Raw genomic sequence first — 18,660 nt, 5'->3', positions numbered from 1 at the left:
GGTCTCATACTGCTCTGATTAAACAAAGCGCAGCGCTATACTGCTAAACTGTGCAGCCCGCTTGTAAGATGATTGGCTTGTTGCAATCATTGTGTAACACGATGGATACAATGCCAATTACACGCAAAAGCAGACTCGTGGGAGTACAGAGTTTACTTGTACAATTGAACATTACATGCACATTGGAATTAAACCGAATATTTCCGGCAACTAGCATAGAAGGATAATAATATTTCAACGGAAACAGTGTAAAAAAACGGTGTTTATTATTTTCATCCGCCGAAGACACAATTTCAAATCGGCACTCATTCACGGGCCGCACTTATGCATATACCTCTGATATGCAAGTGGTATATATATATAGTATTACTATGACAAATATAGACTGCGATTTTATGTGGCAAGGGTGGGCAGACCTACTTCATGCACGAGTCGCATATCAAAAATCTTAGTTTAAAAGAGCCAGAAAACTAAAATTCAAAAATACGAATTTATTACGTCACAATGAAATGTGGGCTATCGAATGAAGTTTATTATTGCGTGATGATATCTGGGTTGCAAGATGTTTGAAACCCGGCTGATATGACGTCAAAATCGGGCCTAGTGTATTCTATTTCTGTAGGAAAGTAATAGATCATGTCTAACTATGTTTTATACATAAGAATAGGACATGATCTATTTCTGTCCTAAAAAAATAGAATACATATACATTAGGCCCGATTTCGACTTAAATCTCCTGTCTGAACATCTTCCGTTGAACGCGGTATCTAAACCACCTCAGCGTGTACGACATATTTCCTTCATAACATCGGCTGACAACTATATAAAGTTCGATCTCTGTGTGACTGCTGGAGCGTGAAACCCCTCTGGACATTTCAATATATTGCAGCTCCATTACGGTGGCTTTCTGAAGAAAACGGCTGCGGCCATTTTTTTTTTCGTTTTGCCGTTCAATTTGAGACTATATCATTTTTAGAGTGCAGTGCCCCTTCAAAGTTTTCTAGCTAAATGACGAAAAGCATGTTCATTTGTGCAATCATTTAAAGAGCCACGGTCAAAGGCTCAAAGAGCCGCAGTTTGCCCACCCCTGTAATATAGTATTAATGCCCTCTCTTTATGGAGCGTTCACTGTATGCGTCCTTTACCGAGTGTTTCTAGCTATCGTGAATCTTGACTCCGTTCGACATGAATGACAGCAATAACAACTGGTATATGCATCGCGCGTTTGGCAAGCGCTGAATGTTCACTATGTTGGTGACTTATCATCATTCAGTTCACTTTATTACTAACAATTTATCAGGTCAATACATCACAACATTGCGATACAATGAGTAGATAGGAAGGCGCCGAAACGACTTGGAGTAGCCTAGTCTTTAAAACCAGACGCCCGCCCGCACAGTTGCACACTTGTACAATGTACAAGTGCACACTGAATGAAAAGTAATATAAGATATAAAATAACATAGACAAAATGACCATGTGACGGAAGGTGAGGTCGATGTACCTGATCGTGGTCCAGTGGTCAAATGAAACAAATAGGTTGACATGGTGCTCAACGTACCGCAATAACCAAACTGAAGCAAGATTGCGTGGCCAGGCCATTGGTTCTTATATCAAGAAGCGCATGCTGAAAAATTGTGATGTAGACAACATTGTCAGATGGACCAACACGGTGTGTCACCAGCAGTGTACGCACAACTTCAGTGTTGCCAGCCAACAACTGCTGCTGTTGAGCTTTTCTTTCTCCATTATTGGCAAGCTAGTTAGGATGGACACTTTCTACCAGAGAATGTAGGAAAGTCGGCCTATATCTTTCGTTGTACTACAGCAACTTTTAATAATTTTTACTATAATGCGTGATTGGAACTCTTCATAGGTCCAGATTTAGTTAAATAAAGTTTTTTCATGTAAATATTTGCCAGTTTTCAAGTCAAGAAAATTTTTCAAGGCTAAACTACTTCGTAAGGACAAACAGAATTGAAGAAAAGTAGCACAATTCTAACATTATGTGGAAAAACACCTAACTTACATGCATGAGATCAAAATTTGGTCAAAATTAAGCTTTCCAAGGAAAAAAATGTCAACATTTTGATTTTTTAGGTCAAAATCTTCCGCTTTATAAGTATAAAAAAGTGCCCTACTGCATGCAGTTGACTGTGTCACCTTGAATTGGACTTGGGATTATTATCCCGATATATATCTCAACAACGTACAACACGCGCCATTATTGCCCAGCAATCGTTTACGCAATGCATGCCATGACGTCATTCTTTTTTTAATAATCATTGAGTTATATTTTTCATCTGAACAAGTCACACACAATGTACAATGCGATAACACACAATGCGATGTAATGAATAGATAGGAGGATGTCGAACGACACGCAGTTGCGATCCTTTTAATCTAACACCCACCTCGGCCTACAGTGCCCGATGTCACAGTTCTCTTCGATGTTGATTTTTTTAAGCTGCGGCCCTTTCTACTAGTTCTTTCCATTCGTTGTGAGTGCTTTCGTTCGTCGGGTCTTTTTCCTGTGCTTTTTTGTCGCCGTAAAAACGGCGACGGCGGGGGAAGAGGAGCCCAGAAAAACCTCCGACGGGAATCAAACCAGATCCGCCAGATTAGTAGGCGCTTATCGTCACCACTACGCTATGTCCCCCGCATTCTATTGCTTGTCGAGTAGCCTACTTAACGCGAGAACTAAGAAATACTCGTAGACTCATATATAACCGCTACCCTAAGAACATCTTTTTCTCTCTAAATATACTTCGTGTTCGAGTAAGCATCTGTGGATTGAAGAACGCGCCAACCTCAGTACAGGACTTCCAGGTTGTGTAGCCAGCAAAGCTAACCTATATCGGTCAGCTACTTCGTTACTACAGGATTGCCGCCAAGTCCCTCTACTGTTGCACTACTGACAAGTCCTCATCAGGACGACAAAATCGTACAAATCGACTTCGAAAAACTACCTATCCGTTTTGAGCTGCGATAATCCGCATGCCGGCGGCGTGGATATGGGTAATTGCCTTCATGAGTTCACCATGCCCGCTCTGTAAGTCTCAGTGCTCAGCTTAGTAGGCCTATATAATTGTATCGCGACATGCCAAATTCCTTTAGCAAGATTATGGCTCCGGAAATGATGATTTGACAAGACTTGAGCTGACGTATGGTATGCCTATTTCATGTAGTAAAAACTAGAGTGCTTTCGAATTCGTTGTATTTGTAAACATTACCACAGAATATCTATCCATTAAAAGAATCTTTCGCAAGAATTAGACTTTCTTGAAGCTTCCGAAAGTCCTCGCCGCTAGTATAGGTGTTAGCCGACAATCGCACGTAAACAACATCGCTGATGAAGGTGAACATCGTCTCGATATTGTTTTCGCGCGAGATGTACGTTCCCATGTTCGTCAACGCCTCGCGAACATCGTCACGAGTCGTGAACCGCCGAAAAGACCTGAATGGATTGCGAAATGTACATTGCTGGAATCTTGACTGTTATTGCAGAAGTCCAGAGTGGACTGGACAATGGCCATGGACACTAGGGATATATATCCTTGATGGACACCGGGAAAAATTTCAGCTTTTCCAAATTTCAAAGGATTATAGCTGCATAGATTTATCCAAATTAGATTAGGATTCGAATTACTGAATTCGTGAAAACTTAGAAATTGAATCACATCGAAACATAGTTCATCCTCATAAGCCTGAGGATTGCAAATGTATGTACCGCAAGCCTGGCTCGACAGTTCTCCTGAAGGAGTTTCAAGAAAACCAGAATTTAGATTAGAATTAGAGCTAAAGATACATATAACAAATTATAGTGTAATTAGACAACTAGAATCATCTAGTTGTCCTTTCCTGCTTCTCCATGCTTGTTACGTACGTAGGCTACGTCGTACACTTGTGGCGTGTTAAATTACTATACGTTTTGAATATATATATTATAAAGTTTAGCAAGCAGTTATAGAAAGCCTGATAGTGTTTGAAGCAGGTCCTATTATTTCCTCCTCTCAAACACACAACGTACAATGCCATGCGCAAGCATAACGAGATGATATGAACGGATAGGATGACTCACATCTGCCCCAGCCTGCTGACCGTTGTAACAGCGTTCGATCAGGTCCAGGTCTTTTGGCAGTCATTCTTATTTGACACTTTCCTTGGACTTTCAAGTCGCTTTTCTTGTATTCGTCTTTAGCTGGGTCTTTGTATGGTCCATTTTGTAAAGACGTCGTAAGAACAGCAACAGGGGATATGCCTACTTCCGATATTAGAACCGGACTGTGGACTAACCATCTACACCAGGGGTTCTCAAAGGGTGGGCCACAGGAGCATTTGAGGTGGGTCACAGAGCTATTTAGAAAATTTTAGGATTATGTAAGTTTAGTTACATTTGTTTTGTTAATCGCTAAAAAATATATTAATTATCTAATTATACGTAGGCTACGTAAAGCTTTTCATCCGACTCTGATGAGACGTAGTGGCACGTAAGGAGTCAGCATGTTCAAGTCGAAAACGGGAGGGAGAATCGGCGGCATTTTCCACTGGCTATGACAACCTACGGCTAACAGCAACTAAAGTAATCTCGAGTATATAATAATTGGAAGGTAATGCTGAAGTAACCAAGTATTCCGGCAGGGTCATATGTCGTGTGCCGTTGAAAGGGGCGTGCAATAAACTCGGAATGAAGTGTAATTGAAGTATAGATTCACTGTACTTAGGCAAGTCATCGTATTATTGTAAGATAAATATAGCCATAATTGCAAATTATTAGCAACTTCTGGTGGAGGTATATGCTGCACCACTGCAACGAATCATTATGTATTATGAGGATTTAGCGGAGCGCATTAATCTTTGGTTCGGTTTAAAATGTCCGCCCTGGAAATCATATTACGTAATGCAAGAGTCTCATGAATTGATTGTATCGTTGGATTAAATATTTTGACATCGCACCTTCAGTTGGTTTGTTACAAGACATACGACGTGCATGGTACAGCATGCATATTAAATAAATCTTTCTCCGAGCGAGATAGTGTAATGGTTATGCGTCCGGCTTCTCGAGCGGTAGGTCGTGGGTTCGATCCCCGGCCGGGTCATACCAAAGACTCGAAAAATGGTATCCGCAGCTATCCTGCTAGGCGCTCAGCAATCACGGATAGCATGGAGGAGAAAAAAAACGGGGGCGCAGACTAGATGACCTCATGGGGCCGTATCGCAACTCCGTCGCCAAAGCATCTCGATGGTGCAGGCGAGAAAGAATATCATATCTCTCTCTCTCTCTCCGCTTCTCTGTAGTACCCCATTCATCAATGAATTATTTGTATTGTTTCGCGAATGGAGCAGCGGACGATCATAATATACACAGAATTTTAGCTTATGATTAGGGCGATTTTTTTTGACCTAAAAAACGAATGATTTTGACCTAAAAAATCTGAATTTTGACATTTTTTGACCTTAAAAAACTAAATTTTGACCATATTTTGACTTAACGTATGCAAATTAGGTGTTTTCCCAAAAAATGTTAGAATTGTACTACTTATCCTCATTTCTGGTTTGAACTGTCTGTCCTTACGAAGTAGTTTGCCCTGAAAAAACTTTTTTCACTCAAAAACTGCCAAATCTTTACATGACAAAATATTATTTTAACAAAATCTGGCCCTATGATGAATTCCAGTACGTGACATACTATGGGGAAAATAACTAAAATTTGTTGTAGTACAACGAAAGATACTTTCCTACATTCTCGGCAGGGATATCTACATATCTAGTTCCAGATATCCCTGATTCTCGGGTAAAAAGTGTATGTATTTACTAAGTAGCTTGTCAATAATGGAGATGTGTCGAGATAGCGTAGTGGTATAATCCACATCTACAACACCAATGGGTTGTGGGTTCTAGTCCAACCGAGGTTGACTCCAGAATCACTACCCAAGTGTTGAAGGTTTATCTAGGTTCCTCGTCATCTCACCGCGTAAGCGGTGTCTTACAAAAGCATAGGAGTGTGTCTTACAAAAGCATAGAAGTGGGCCGTGCTACAAGTTGGCAGATACTCGGCGGATACGGAATCGAAAATAAGGAATATTGGCCTGGTGTAAATGACCATTGTAGTCGACAAACACCATGAATATACAAACAACAACAACAAGAATGGAGAAAGAACGTTCAACTGTAGCAGCTGTTGGCTGAAAACAATGAAGTTGTGCGTGCGTACACTTCTGGTGACACACCGTGTTGCTACATTCTGACAATGGTGTACATCTCAATTTTTCATGCAGATGTAAGAACCATGCAATGCCCACGCAGTCTTGCTTCACTTAGGATATTGCGGTACGTTGAACATAACATCGTGTCAACCTATTTATTTCATTTGACTGTTTATGATTTACAATGAGCAGACAATGCGCTGTCTGCAACGGTAGGCCTATAAAGTAGGCTACAAGCTGTGAAATGTCAAACGATAAGTTCACCGACTGTGCAAATTCTACGATACAAATGAATTGCAGGTTGCAAAATATCTTGTCTTTTTGATCAATTTTGACATTTTTTGACCTAACGCTAGAATTTTGACCTTATTTTGACTTTTTTTGACATGTCAAAAAAAAATCGCCCTACTTATGATCTACCAGGGCCGTAACTGCTGCACACAAACCCCCAATCGCGGGAGCTCTATAGGGCCAAAGATTATTTCGTTGTTTGTTTGTTAGCGGATATTTGTTAGACATGAAAATTTTTGTCGCGCCTCGAGCGATTTCATGGGCCGAGAGTAGATTAAGAGAAAAATACGCACATTTGGGAGAAATAGGCATATCGGGGACGTTGATTACCACGCATTGAACAGGATTAATCCTCCAAGATAAGAGGTGGGCCACAGCACATTTTCAAACCGGAAAATGGGCCACGGCCAAGAAAGGGCTGAGAACCCCTGATCTACACAAACTGCTTCACGTCATCATCGGGTTGTGTCAAAATGCCAACAAAGTTTGAGTATGGAGACGACATACTCAGACTAGAGATTACATACAGTACAGTCTCAGTGGCTTTAGCAGGTATTTAGTGGTATCAGTGGTCGGATTAAGCTCATCTGTCCCGCGAAATTTAGGAGATTATCAAAGCCGTTAATATTAGTGATTGGACTTGCTACTATCAATGACTAAGAATAGTCGGTGTTGGAGCCAAAGTAGATGAACTCCCTGATTTTCTATTCGAGCAAGCGTAACTATCTCCAAGAAATACCAAAATTACTTCAGTAAGACAGACACAGGCAGACATTTATTGCTTCGTCAAACATAAATATTTGACTGAAGGTGACGATAGGGCCTATAAAGGCTTTGTTACTCGTCACCTCCAAGTGGTGAAACTATAAAAAAAAGTATTGAATAGTACTAACTCTAGGCCTTGTTACTCGTCACCTTCAAGTGGTGAAACTATAATGAAAGTCTTTAACAATGAATAGTACCAACTCTAGCAAGTAGTTTATAAACGTTAATTTGTTCAAGACGCCGCATACTTTTGGCAGCTGATTGGAGGTGGCTACTTTTGAAATGTGGAAAATTCAGTTATCGTGATGAAGGGCTCATTTCACCAAGCCAGCAAAACCTACTTCACTGCTCTCAAAAATGCAGTAGGCCACTGCAATACTTACTACTGTTAACCATGCGATATAACTTGCTCAAAATCTTGCCAGCCCAAAGTCCGTGTGTTCAAACCCTCCACATACCATGCTCACGATTCATAGCACCAAATACTAACAAATTCGCAAACCTGCATAATTTCAATCAATAAAAATCACGCATTTACAATAGAAGGAGTGTATTTCATCTATGATAACGTAATACTGGAAGTTCGGTGAAATCGATGCCATTAAATAATAGTACACAGGACTGCTACCACTTACATCGATAAGGCATTGCATTATACAAACCGTTCATGCTGAAAATCATCATCGACGCTATCAAGATCAAGTCACTTAAACAGGATTCTGTATATTGGCACAGTTAACATTTATAATAATGTGATTAAAGTAAATAATTCCAATAGAATACAGCACGATGGTCCATTGATTACAGATGAACATACAATTTCATACATGACTACACACTAGGGTTGTTCAAATATAACTTTTTTCCTGGATTCACTGATTGAATTGTTAGGTTGCTTAAATAAAGCGCTGCACATCAAATTAGGCCCGATTGTAACTGGCAGGTGTGAACGCACACAAATTTGAAAATTTTCAATCATTTCACAAAATTTTTCAAATTTTTTTTCATATTTTAATGTTGACCTCATGAAGTTGTCTACCAAAACAATGCAAAACATATTTGACGTAATTCCAACCATTTCAAGTTATTTGAGTATCATTCATAATTCTGGGATTACCAACCCTCCAGGCTATATTTGCGAAGCCAAAATTTTTAACTGTCAATAACTTCGCTTCTACTGGTTGAAAGTGAGCAAGAATAAATAAGCATCGTTCTTTTAAAAAACTTGATTTTATGGGGTCGACAGACAATTACTTAAATTTTAATTTTTTTCCTGTGCGTTCGCATTTACCAGTATGAACAGAGCCAAATTGGGTGTGTAGCGTTTTTCAGGCAAGCTAACAATACATTTAGTAAATCCCAGGGGTCCGGAAAAAAAGTTCTTTTCGAACAACCCTACTGCGCACACAAATGTACTAGAAATGTAACAAACAATTGCAATCGGTGTCAGTAATGCAAAAATGTACACACAGCATAACCCCGATACATGCAATCGGTAGGATTTACTTTGACATCGCAGCATGCAGGATATAGGATAAGTTTGAATATGTAAGCAGATAGAATATTGAGTAAATGGTAACCTTTTAAAGAAGGCTTATAGAATATATAGTAGTATTATAATACCGAAACACCGTGAGAAAGTCGAATGTGTTCTGGCACAGATAAAAAAAATGTACTTGGCTTGTAATTAGGGATAGCGCAATGATTCGAGTAGGCGACTAAGGCTACTAAATCGAGTATTCTGCGATGGTTTCATGCGATTGCTGAAGTTATATGCCTCTTTAAACACTAAGATTTAATTTATCAACAAAAATTATAGTTTCGATACTATGTTCCACTGTGGAAGCCTTACTTTGATTGGACATTGGGGGCCTTAAAAAATGACATTTTTTCTCAAATCGTACTGTACTGGCTACTTGATAAAATTAATAGGTTACCTAATTTAAGCCTACACACCAAATTTGGTTCAATTCCAACCAGTAACCGCATTGTTAAAGTAGAAGAAAGTTTCGATTTATTATATACAAATAAATAACAAAAAATTTGAAAATTTTCTGTTCACCCCATGAAAGTGTTAGGTTGTCTATAGAAACGATGTTCACCAAATTTGGTTCAATTCCAACCAGTAGAAGCGGAATTATTGCCGTCGAAAAATTTGGATTTGAATAAAATAGCATCTACGGTGGGCACCACTATAATAAATAATTAAAGAATTGGTCACCGTAAATACTATTTTATTCATAATCCAAATTTTTCGTCGGCATAACTCCGCTTCCAATGGTTGGAATTGAACCAAATTTGGTGAACGTAGTTTCTATAGACAACCTAACACTTTCATGAGGTGAACAGAAAATTTCGAATTTTTTGTTATTTATTTGTATATAATAAATCGAAACTTTCTTCTACTGTAGCAATGCGGTTACTGGTTGGAATTGAACCAAATTTGGTGTGTAGGCTTAAATTAGGTAACCTAACAATTTTATCAAGTAGCCAGTACGATTTGAGAAAAAAAGTCATTTTTGACGACCCCTATTGGTCATATCACAGCATACGAAACACTTAGTACAAAACGACGCACGTTACTGGAAATAACATATCCGAGAAGTCGCGAGCAACCCACAACATTGTCACGTAGTGCAATGGAATGGATTGGGGTGGCCGAACAAATAGGAAATCATCCTCAATGGGATGTAGAACTAGTGTATAATCGTTGTATTCCCATAAAAGGTACATCATTAAACTACTGGTACTCGATTTTGCTTAGCCTATTAACAATAAAGAGTTTTGGCTAGCGTTACATTTTTAATCAATAATAAACGTCACTATTCTTGGAAAGAAAAATATTTGGTCACTTTTCGAAAAAAATCAACTTCTAGACGCCATCTCCTGCAGTTCTCTGAGAATACCATTTCTGGCCACGACGTAGTCGTTTTCTGTGTTGTAAGCATTTGCGGAGTACCGGGCCCACAGCTTATCGTTGAAGTAGACCAGTACTATTCCGACTCCGTGTTTCCGCGTAAATTCCGCTAATTTCAGGTTCATTTTGGTGCGGGAATTCAGAGGCACGCCAGACTTTGCAAACGCCCTTGAGAATTAGTAGAAATACGTTCAAGAAAAACTGAAAATATTTCCGAGGAAAGCAAATTTTGCCAATTTGAACTACTTACCCTATTGATTACGTATATAGACTACTACTTCCACATTTTCTTCAACAGGTTTTTAGGCAAAACGACATAATTTTATATGGAGATTTTGTCAACTTAAACCCTAATATCTGCCATCCCCCAACCCTAATTTGCAGTTTTTGGTGACTCGAGTCAATATTCTCAACTGACGACTCGACTAAACTTTTGTATTGACTCGACTTGTACTCAAGTCATTGTGCATGATTCGAACCAAGTCATATGACTCGAGACTAGGACGGCCAAGACCGATATTTCATTGCAACTTCAAATCATCGAAGAAGCGCCCAAAATTGTACCGGCAATTTGTGTTGTCATTTACGATTTCACGTCAGTCGCGAAGATATGTCTCGCAATTGGGAAAGTCGACACCTCCGATTAACTGCGTAAAGTAGGCCTATGCAAGTCATTCATAAAATCTTACATTTTAAAACTGCACACTTTTCAAATCGTCATATTCAGTACTTCTTCCCGAAGCGGTATTGACACGTCATGGAGATTTCTACTTCTACATGAAATTGAGTAGAAATTCAAGTCACCACTTGTAGTAGCAACGTTCACCGATTTGACCACTCTATGATGTAGGCTGGTGCTATTTTCTAATAGTGTTACCAGGTTATTTCATTCACAAGGCGCACCACATAATTAGACGCAACCGCCATTAGTTCAACTTTCAAGGCATCTTGAAAAGTGTATTAAAAACATTAATAACACTCACTGAGCGGGTTGGTCAATCGGCAATCGCACCAGACGCATAAACGGCGCCTTCATGGAATCCGGGACATCCATTTCTCCTGTCCCTAAAGCGGCGGCCAGGCTTTTGCACGCAGTGCCCAGCACCTTGTCGGCATGCGACTGTAGAGCTTTCTGAAACGGTCAAAACATACGATGGATGTGCAGGTCTGAGCTCAATGACTGAAATTACACGTTCCGTGCCAGTAAGAGAATTAAAATTATAGCTTTAATAGTATCTGGACTGTAAAAGCAGGGTTGCAACTAAGTCACAAGGCTCCGAGTCACAAGTCAATCTCACTTTTATAGTTTTGACTCGAGTCAAATCGAGTCATTTTCAATTTATCACCCAGTCAAGTCAGCAGGCAGGGGGTCGAGTGCGAGCCGTGGTATTGTGACAGGAGTTCGTGTCCAAGTCATTGTGTTGACAGCTCAGTTTCCAGTTAAGTCTGGTAAAAGCGATTTTTATAACTCTGTTTCATGATATCGAATGGTTCGCCTTTATAATATACTAATTTTTCTCACTTTTAGCAGTTTCTGGTCGCAGTTTCTAGTACCAGTACCAATAGACGAAATCTCAATAGTGCGTTTACTTGACTATTCTTCGAAATTACAATTAAATCTTGGCCGTCTGATTCTCGAGTCATATGACTTGGTTCGCGTCATGCACAATGACTCGAGCACAAGTCGAGTCAATACGAAAAGTGACACGAGTGGATTAATTTTACGCATTCGAAAAAACAAGTTGAGTCATTACAACCCTGGTTGTTTCCTCGGCCCCATAATTGGTTAAGTATATCTTTTCATTGGTTCTCTACTATCACAGAAGTGTACATTATTGATATAAAAGATTTTTTGCATGCGCCGCCACCTTGTGAAGAGAAAATATCTTTTGAAACGCTCAAAATTTTTCGAATTCTTTTCTTCACTTACCGTACTCGAAAATTCAAAAAACGATAACATGTTTAGATATCGAACAATTCTGATGGTATGCATTACAATTTTACAAATTTCAAAAGATGTGCTAAATTGTAATGAAATTAGCCATGCATGATTTAGCCCAGAACTTATTCAGAGTCAAAATCAATGACTAGATTAGTCCTTACCAGGCCGCCAATTTCTTCGTAAAACTGCAGCGCTCGGGGAATCGTGAACATGCTGGAACAGTCTCTGGTGCCGGAATAGTTGAATTGATCGTTCAGCGGCTGCTTGTATCCGTGAGAGGTCACCAGAGGGCGGATCTTAACGGCGTGATCAGGAGAGAACCACACGAATCCGCACGAACGAGCGACGTAGCACCACTTGTGGAAATTCGCTGAAATTATATCACAGAGTTAAAAAACTGGAAAACATGGAATTACAGAATTCGCATAGACTTGGAAATTAAAGCAAATTCTTGGAGACTTGACTTGACTCGAGTCATTTTAAAATACAGAAAAGGCTCGACTCGAGTCAATCTGCGTACTGACTCGACTTGGACTCGCGTCATTGCGCGCGACTCGAACCAAGTCATACGACTCGAGACTCAGACGGCCAAGACCGACATTTCATTGTAGTTTCGAAGAATAGTAAAGTAACCACACTATTGGGGTTTCGTCTATCGGTACTGGTACTAGAAACTGCGACCAGAAACTGCTAAAAGTGAGGAAAATTAGTATATTATAAATGCGAACCATTCGATATCACCAAACAAGACTTCACCTGGAATTCAGCAGTCAACACAATGACTTGGACTCGGACTCGAGTCATAATACCATGACCCGAACTTGACCCTTTGCTCGCCATTCTGTAATTTCTCGAGTTGTAACAGTTTCTGGCCCTATTTTCCGAGTATAAGGATTGATAGACGAAATACCAATAATGTGGTGACTTCACTACTCTTCGAATTTACAACGAAATGTTCATCTTAGCCGCCCTAGTCTCAAGTCATGCATAATGACTCGAGTTGATACAAAATTGACTCGAGTCGTAGTCATTTTACGAATTTGAAAAAATGACTCGAGTCAAGTCGAGTCACCCAAAAAAACACAACTAGAGTTGGACTCTTGTCGAGTCATGAGTCGAGCCATTACAACCATGATAAAAACACTGTGACTTGAACTCGAGTCATAGCACTATATTGACTCGACCTGATGAATTGGCCTCAGACTTGATTTGGTGGTGAATTGAAAATGACTCGAGTTTGACTTGAGTCAAGACTATAACAGTCAAATTGACTTGGAACTCGGAATCTCGTGACTAGTTACAACCCTGCATTCAAGTACCATCAAGTAATATGCTTACCGGAGTAGAAATCAGCTCCAATATCTTCCACATTCAGATCCACCTGACCCGGCGCGTGGGCACCGTCAATCAAAGACAGAGTCCCGTACTCCTTGGCCAGCTTTGCCAGTTTCTTGACAGGAAACACCAATGCCGAAGCGCTGGTGATATGGTCTAAAACAGTATCATAAATAAGCTACTCAGTAATTTGACCCAGCAAGTATCGTATTTTGAAATTATTAAGGCTGGGCAACTAGAAAGTTGTCTAAATTAGATTAGAATTAAAATTACTGGTTTGTAAATTGAATTGAATTCCAAATCGAAAGAAAAAATACAATGAAAACAATTTCAGTTCGTATCAAACCAGACTTCATTCATAAGCAGGAGATTTGACTGGTTTCGCGCTATACAGTTCTCCTGTAGCATTTTCAGGAAAACCAGAAACTAGATCACAATTAGAATGAGAGCTTAGAAACATTTCACGGATTAGACTAGAATTAGATTACCTGTAATTTTTCTAATTATCTCGTTGACCATGTCTTACTGCAAGGAACATACTGCTCACCGAAAACATGTAGTTTAATCGGTTTGTGTTTCTCGTATTCTTTTCGAAACACATCCACGAATTCGTCCTCGCATTTTACAGGTATCGGAATCTCCACGTTGACGATTTCAACTCCTGTTACGTAAGAAAAAGATTGTTGGTAGACATAAGATTCCTACTACCATAAGAAGATACTCTTGGAATTATAGAACTTCAATATAAGCCTTCAATTGAATGATATATTCATATCATTGCCTGCCATAAGATGTGAGCTATATTTCTAATGGCAACTTGATTTGCCTTGAAGCAATGTCCCTTGTTATAGATAAAATAAAAAATGGACAATGGACATATATGCATCAACGGTATATTGAAGTTCTGATATATAATTCAATGGGTATTGAAATCAAAGCACATAGCAATATTAGCAATGGTATTGCTATGATTCACGCGAGATTATTCAGCCTATTACAGATAGGTAAGCTGCTTACAACCAGGAAACATGATATGTCCCAATTGGACAGTCCAATCACGTTCTGAGTCAGACTGAGGACAAATTGTGATGATTCCTCAAATGTCATATTTGGCGATACGATTGTTGATATACAATGTTCTTTTCAATTCACTACTAGTTGCCAACGAGTGACGACCGAAAACATTCGGGTTCATTTCAATATGAATATATTATTCAATTCAATAGTATACGAGCTGTGACTGTACCTAAAATACAAACACACACTGCAAATGCTAGCTTTAGACCGAATGATTGTGATGATATTCATTGTAGTTATTGCAGAAATCAGCAAGACTGTATCTGATGCATCTCGATGTATTTCTCGTTACATGTATATCATTTCCACGTAAATTTTGTCAGCCAATATGGGTCTTTGAACTACTCTAAACTGGATATAGAAAATATACAAACAAATGTTATCTCAACGAAGAGGTCAAGTCCTTGACTCTACTAGCATAGGTAGAAGTCATGGTTGGCATTAGTTCAAGCCAAAAATTAATCTAATGGGTATACTTCTGAACTAACCAGGTATAACAACTCTATGACACATATTTCCCTGCAGATGGTAGTGTTTCAATGGTAGGAGCAAAAATGGTTGAAGTGACTTGAATTACCCAAATATCTGTTAAAATGACTGAAAATGGACATGAGCTAGTCTCCACCTCTGCAAAATCCATAAAAAAACGTCGAGAAACGATAGTCCCGAAATTTGAAAATTTACCTTTGAAATCATGCTGTTCCTTGACCGCGTTCGCAATTGCGCCGTAGGTATGGCTGTTGACCATGATCTTATCCCCTGGCTCGAAAGAAAGGCTCTTTATGACGGTGTTGATACCTGAAATAGCACTACAGAATAACAAAACAAGCCCTTTCTTGAAAATCAACAGGTTCACAATGACCAGAAACTGCAGTTAAATCAAAAATTTACGAACCAAGATTCTTTCATGGCATAGCGATTCTTCACAACTTACCATGGGATCCATATCTTATAAATCAAATATTTATATATTCTGACAAAAATAACAATGTACGGCTCTATTTAATATATTCCGCGGACACCCGTCAGGGGTAATGGTCAGCAACTAGTCGCGATTTCAAAAGAACTAGGTGTAGCCTATTATTGTATATTAACAGTCACATCAAATATGACCAAAACTTATTTCATAATGAATATATTATTCAATTGCGTATTGAAGTGGCCTAATTTCAGTGTCATTTAATCACAAATTGAATATTTCATACAATTTATTGCCCTTTCAGATCAATGTGGATTGTTTGAACACCTTTTTATAGTTACCGGTATGCAAACATTAGATGTTTTGAAATGATAACAATAAACATAGACTACCACTTATATCATTGGCAAACACTTATAGGCTATTATCCTTCGCCTATAGTAGCATATATCGCTAGGTCACTGTGAGACAAACATTATTCTGTTAACTGCCTATGCTACAATACACAATATGAACATTAGAATTGCCTGTCGTCACATTGTCCACAAGCACTAAATTTTCGGGTTTAGCTCCAATGAACTTAGCAGCAGCCGCCAACGATTCTTCATAATATTTCGGATGTTTGACGCGAAACCAATCATCAGGTGAAGACTCTTGCTCGTAAATGTATCTGAAATAAAAATATTTTAGTTCAAGATAACGGTTCAATATGGCTGGGAATGCAAACGAGATAATATATGGACATTATTGCATTCCTTGTCCATAATTACTGCCTTTCAAATATGAAGTATTGTTCAGGCCAAAGCCCAAAATAGTTAATAGAGATACATAAGGTAGTAGCCTAGCCATGCAATAGTTACTTGAAATTAAAAGCAGCGCTGCAATCCTTATCCACAATCAGTGCCTTTCAACTATGAATGATTCTTCAGGTCAAAGCCTTATGGCCAAATATTTTTCAACAGAGATACAAAAGGTAATAGCTTATAGCCAAACAGTAGTTAATTGAAATGAGAAGTAGAGTTTCTTTGAAAAATATTCTTCATAGATTTGCTTTGTATCAGAAACATAACATTGCTAACCCGATTCCATTTTGCCGTAGTTAACGAGACACAGAGCTGATTAACACAGCTCTAAAAATTCGAGATTACACAATATTGAGCTAACAACACCAAAATCAATAACATAAACTGACATGCATTCAGAAGAGAATATGCCAATCTTCCGCTCGCGCATACGTGACGGTGTGCGCGGCAAACGCAGCAAATGCGCACAATGGCTTTAGGCGGCATTTAGCATTTTGCACTCAGTTCTGCTTGGCAGCGCACTGGGCAGCTCTGTAGTATGCTACTTTGCAGAGTACTCAACGATAGCCTGTACTCACTTTATCTTTTGATCAATCACACATTTCGGCGCGGGTCCGTACGATCCGTGGTTGACGAAAGCTATAGATTTATCGAGCAAAAACTTCTCTTTCATTGGTTCGCCCAATTCCATTTTAGCCTTCTGCACTACAACAAGTAGACCGAACTTGCAACTAGAACGAGAAACGTACGGCGAATTGTTCATAGTGTGTAAGCCCAGAAAATCTCGCTAGTAGAAGCGGTACAATAACCTGAACTTTACACAGACGATACCAAACAAAGGCGAGCGTCTCGTAGAACAATATTAGCCACACTACCGCTCTGCCAATGTCGTGCTTCAGTCTCATATTGCTCTGAATACACAAAGTGAAGGTGTACTGCTTCAAGGAGACTGTGTAGCCGGCTTGTAACCTGATTAGCTTGCAGCAATCATGATGTATCACGACACGGATGTAATGCGAATTACACGCAAAAGCAGACGCTTGGAGGTACAGGGCTTAATTATACAATTGGACATCACATTATACATTCACAATGAAATAAACCCGAATATTCCCGGCAACTAGCAGAGAATGATAATAATATTGCAACGAATGCAGTGTAATAAAACCACTCATTATTTTCATCCGCCGAAGACACAATTTCAAATCGGACTCATTCGCGGGCCGCTCTTTGCATACCTCTGATATGCAAATGATAAATAGTATATTACTATGACAAATAATGTCCTTTCTTATGGAGTGTTCGCTGTATGAGTCCTTCGCCGGGTCTTTCTAGGTATCGTGAATCACAACGACCTATGGACTTTGTTCGACATGAATGCCAGCAATAACAACTCGTATGCATCGCACGTTTGGCAAGCACTGAAAGTTCACTATGTTGGTGACTTATCAACATTCAGTTCAGTTTATTATTACCAATTGTATCAGGTCAATACACCCCAAGATTGCGAAACAATTAAAAGAGAGTATAATGCGTCGAAACGACTTGGAGTAGGCTAATCTTTGAAATCACACGCCCGCCTGGGCATATAGGCGATGTTAAGAGGAGCCGTGCACATTGCAAACTGAATGAGAAGAGATAGAAGATAACATAAAACGACAAATAGAGCGTGTGACGGAAGGCGGAGTCGAGATCGGAATGGACACGTAGTCCACATACCACCGTCTATCTCATTCACTTGTCGCTGCAACCTACGAATTATATTCCACCCTGTTAAGTCCTCAACAAAATGCAGTCTTGTGATGTTTTGAAACGATGAAAATATTAATAAACCTGATTGATTGAAAATCATACAAATCCGCTACAAGATTGACTACCCATCCGTTTTGAACTGCGATAATCCGTGAGCCGGCGGCGAAGATAATCGCCTTCGCGAGTTCACGACACCCGCTCTGTAAGCCTGCCTCAATGCTCAGATTAGAAGGCCTATATAATCATATCTAAAGGGCAAATTCCTCTCGGAATATTTAGGCGCCGTAAATGATGATTTGACAAGACTTGAGCTGACGTACTCGTGTCGTGACTGAAGTGCTTTCCAATTCGGACTTCGTCAAGTGGATTTGTAATACTGCAAAGGAGATTCTTGTCGTTGAACATGTCCTCCCCACATTCAAATCGAAATACAAGCAATTTCAACTGAATTAATGCTGGTGAGCTCTCAAGATCTGAACTTCGATTTGAGATAGCAACCTCGCCTATGGACACACCACATTAATTTCTATCCAGTGTGAATGCCTCTTATTTGCATCGTCTCATTTCAAAGACTACTCCAAGTCGTTTCGATACCTTCCCACATTTTCATTGTATCGCAGTCTTGGAGTGTTTTGATCTGATGAAAATTTCAA

The 18,660-nt window shown here is 39.4% G+C and overlaps 1 protein-coding gene across 2 annotated transcripts in view; it reads right to left on the bottom strand.

The window, feature by feature from the left end:
• Window positions 1–7,795: 7,795 nt before the first annotated feature.
• The window catches only part of LOC145435144 (uncharacterized), a 25,462-nt gene continuing 14,597 nt past the window's right edge, over window positions 7,796–18,660 (bottom strand). Inside the window, exons 2-9 of one of the 2 annotated variants that reach the window (XM_080312437.1) lie at window positions 16,834–16,986; window positions 15,980–16,122; window positions 15,218–15,331; window positions 14,004–14,117; window positions 13,460–13,612; window positions 12,283–12,491; window positions 11,163–11,311; window positions 7,796–10,347 (exon numbers count right to left, since the gene is read on the bottom strand). In XM_080312437.1, the coding sequence (XP_080168563.1) occupies window positions 10,128–10,347; window positions 11,163–11,311; window positions 12,283–12,491; window positions 13,460–13,612; window positions 14,004–14,117; window positions 15,218–15,331; window positions 15,980–16,122; window positions 16,834–16,946 (1,215 nt within the window). In that variant the 5' untranslated portion in view covers window positions 16,947–16,986 and the 3' untranslated portion in view covers window positions 7,796–10,127. Of the gene's footprint in view, window positions 10,348–11,162; window positions 11,312–12,282; window positions 12,492–13,459; window positions 13,613–14,003; window positions 14,118–15,217; window positions 15,332–15,979; window positions 16,123–16,644; window positions 16,701–16,833; window positions 16,987–18,660 lie in introns of those variants that run through there. The other variant, XM_080312438.1, reaches the window with a different exon arrangement.

Source organism: Botryllus schlosseri, chromosome 3, assembly GCF_051294905.1.
Source record: "Botryllus schlosseri isolate E-star chromosome 3, Bs_hap1, whole genome shotgun sequence".
Taxonomy (NCBI): Eukaryota; Metazoa; Chordata; class Ascidiacea; order Stolidobranchia; family Styelidae; genus Botryllus; species Botryllus schlosseri.
This window is presented reverse-complemented; position numbering and strand designations above follow the sequence as displayed.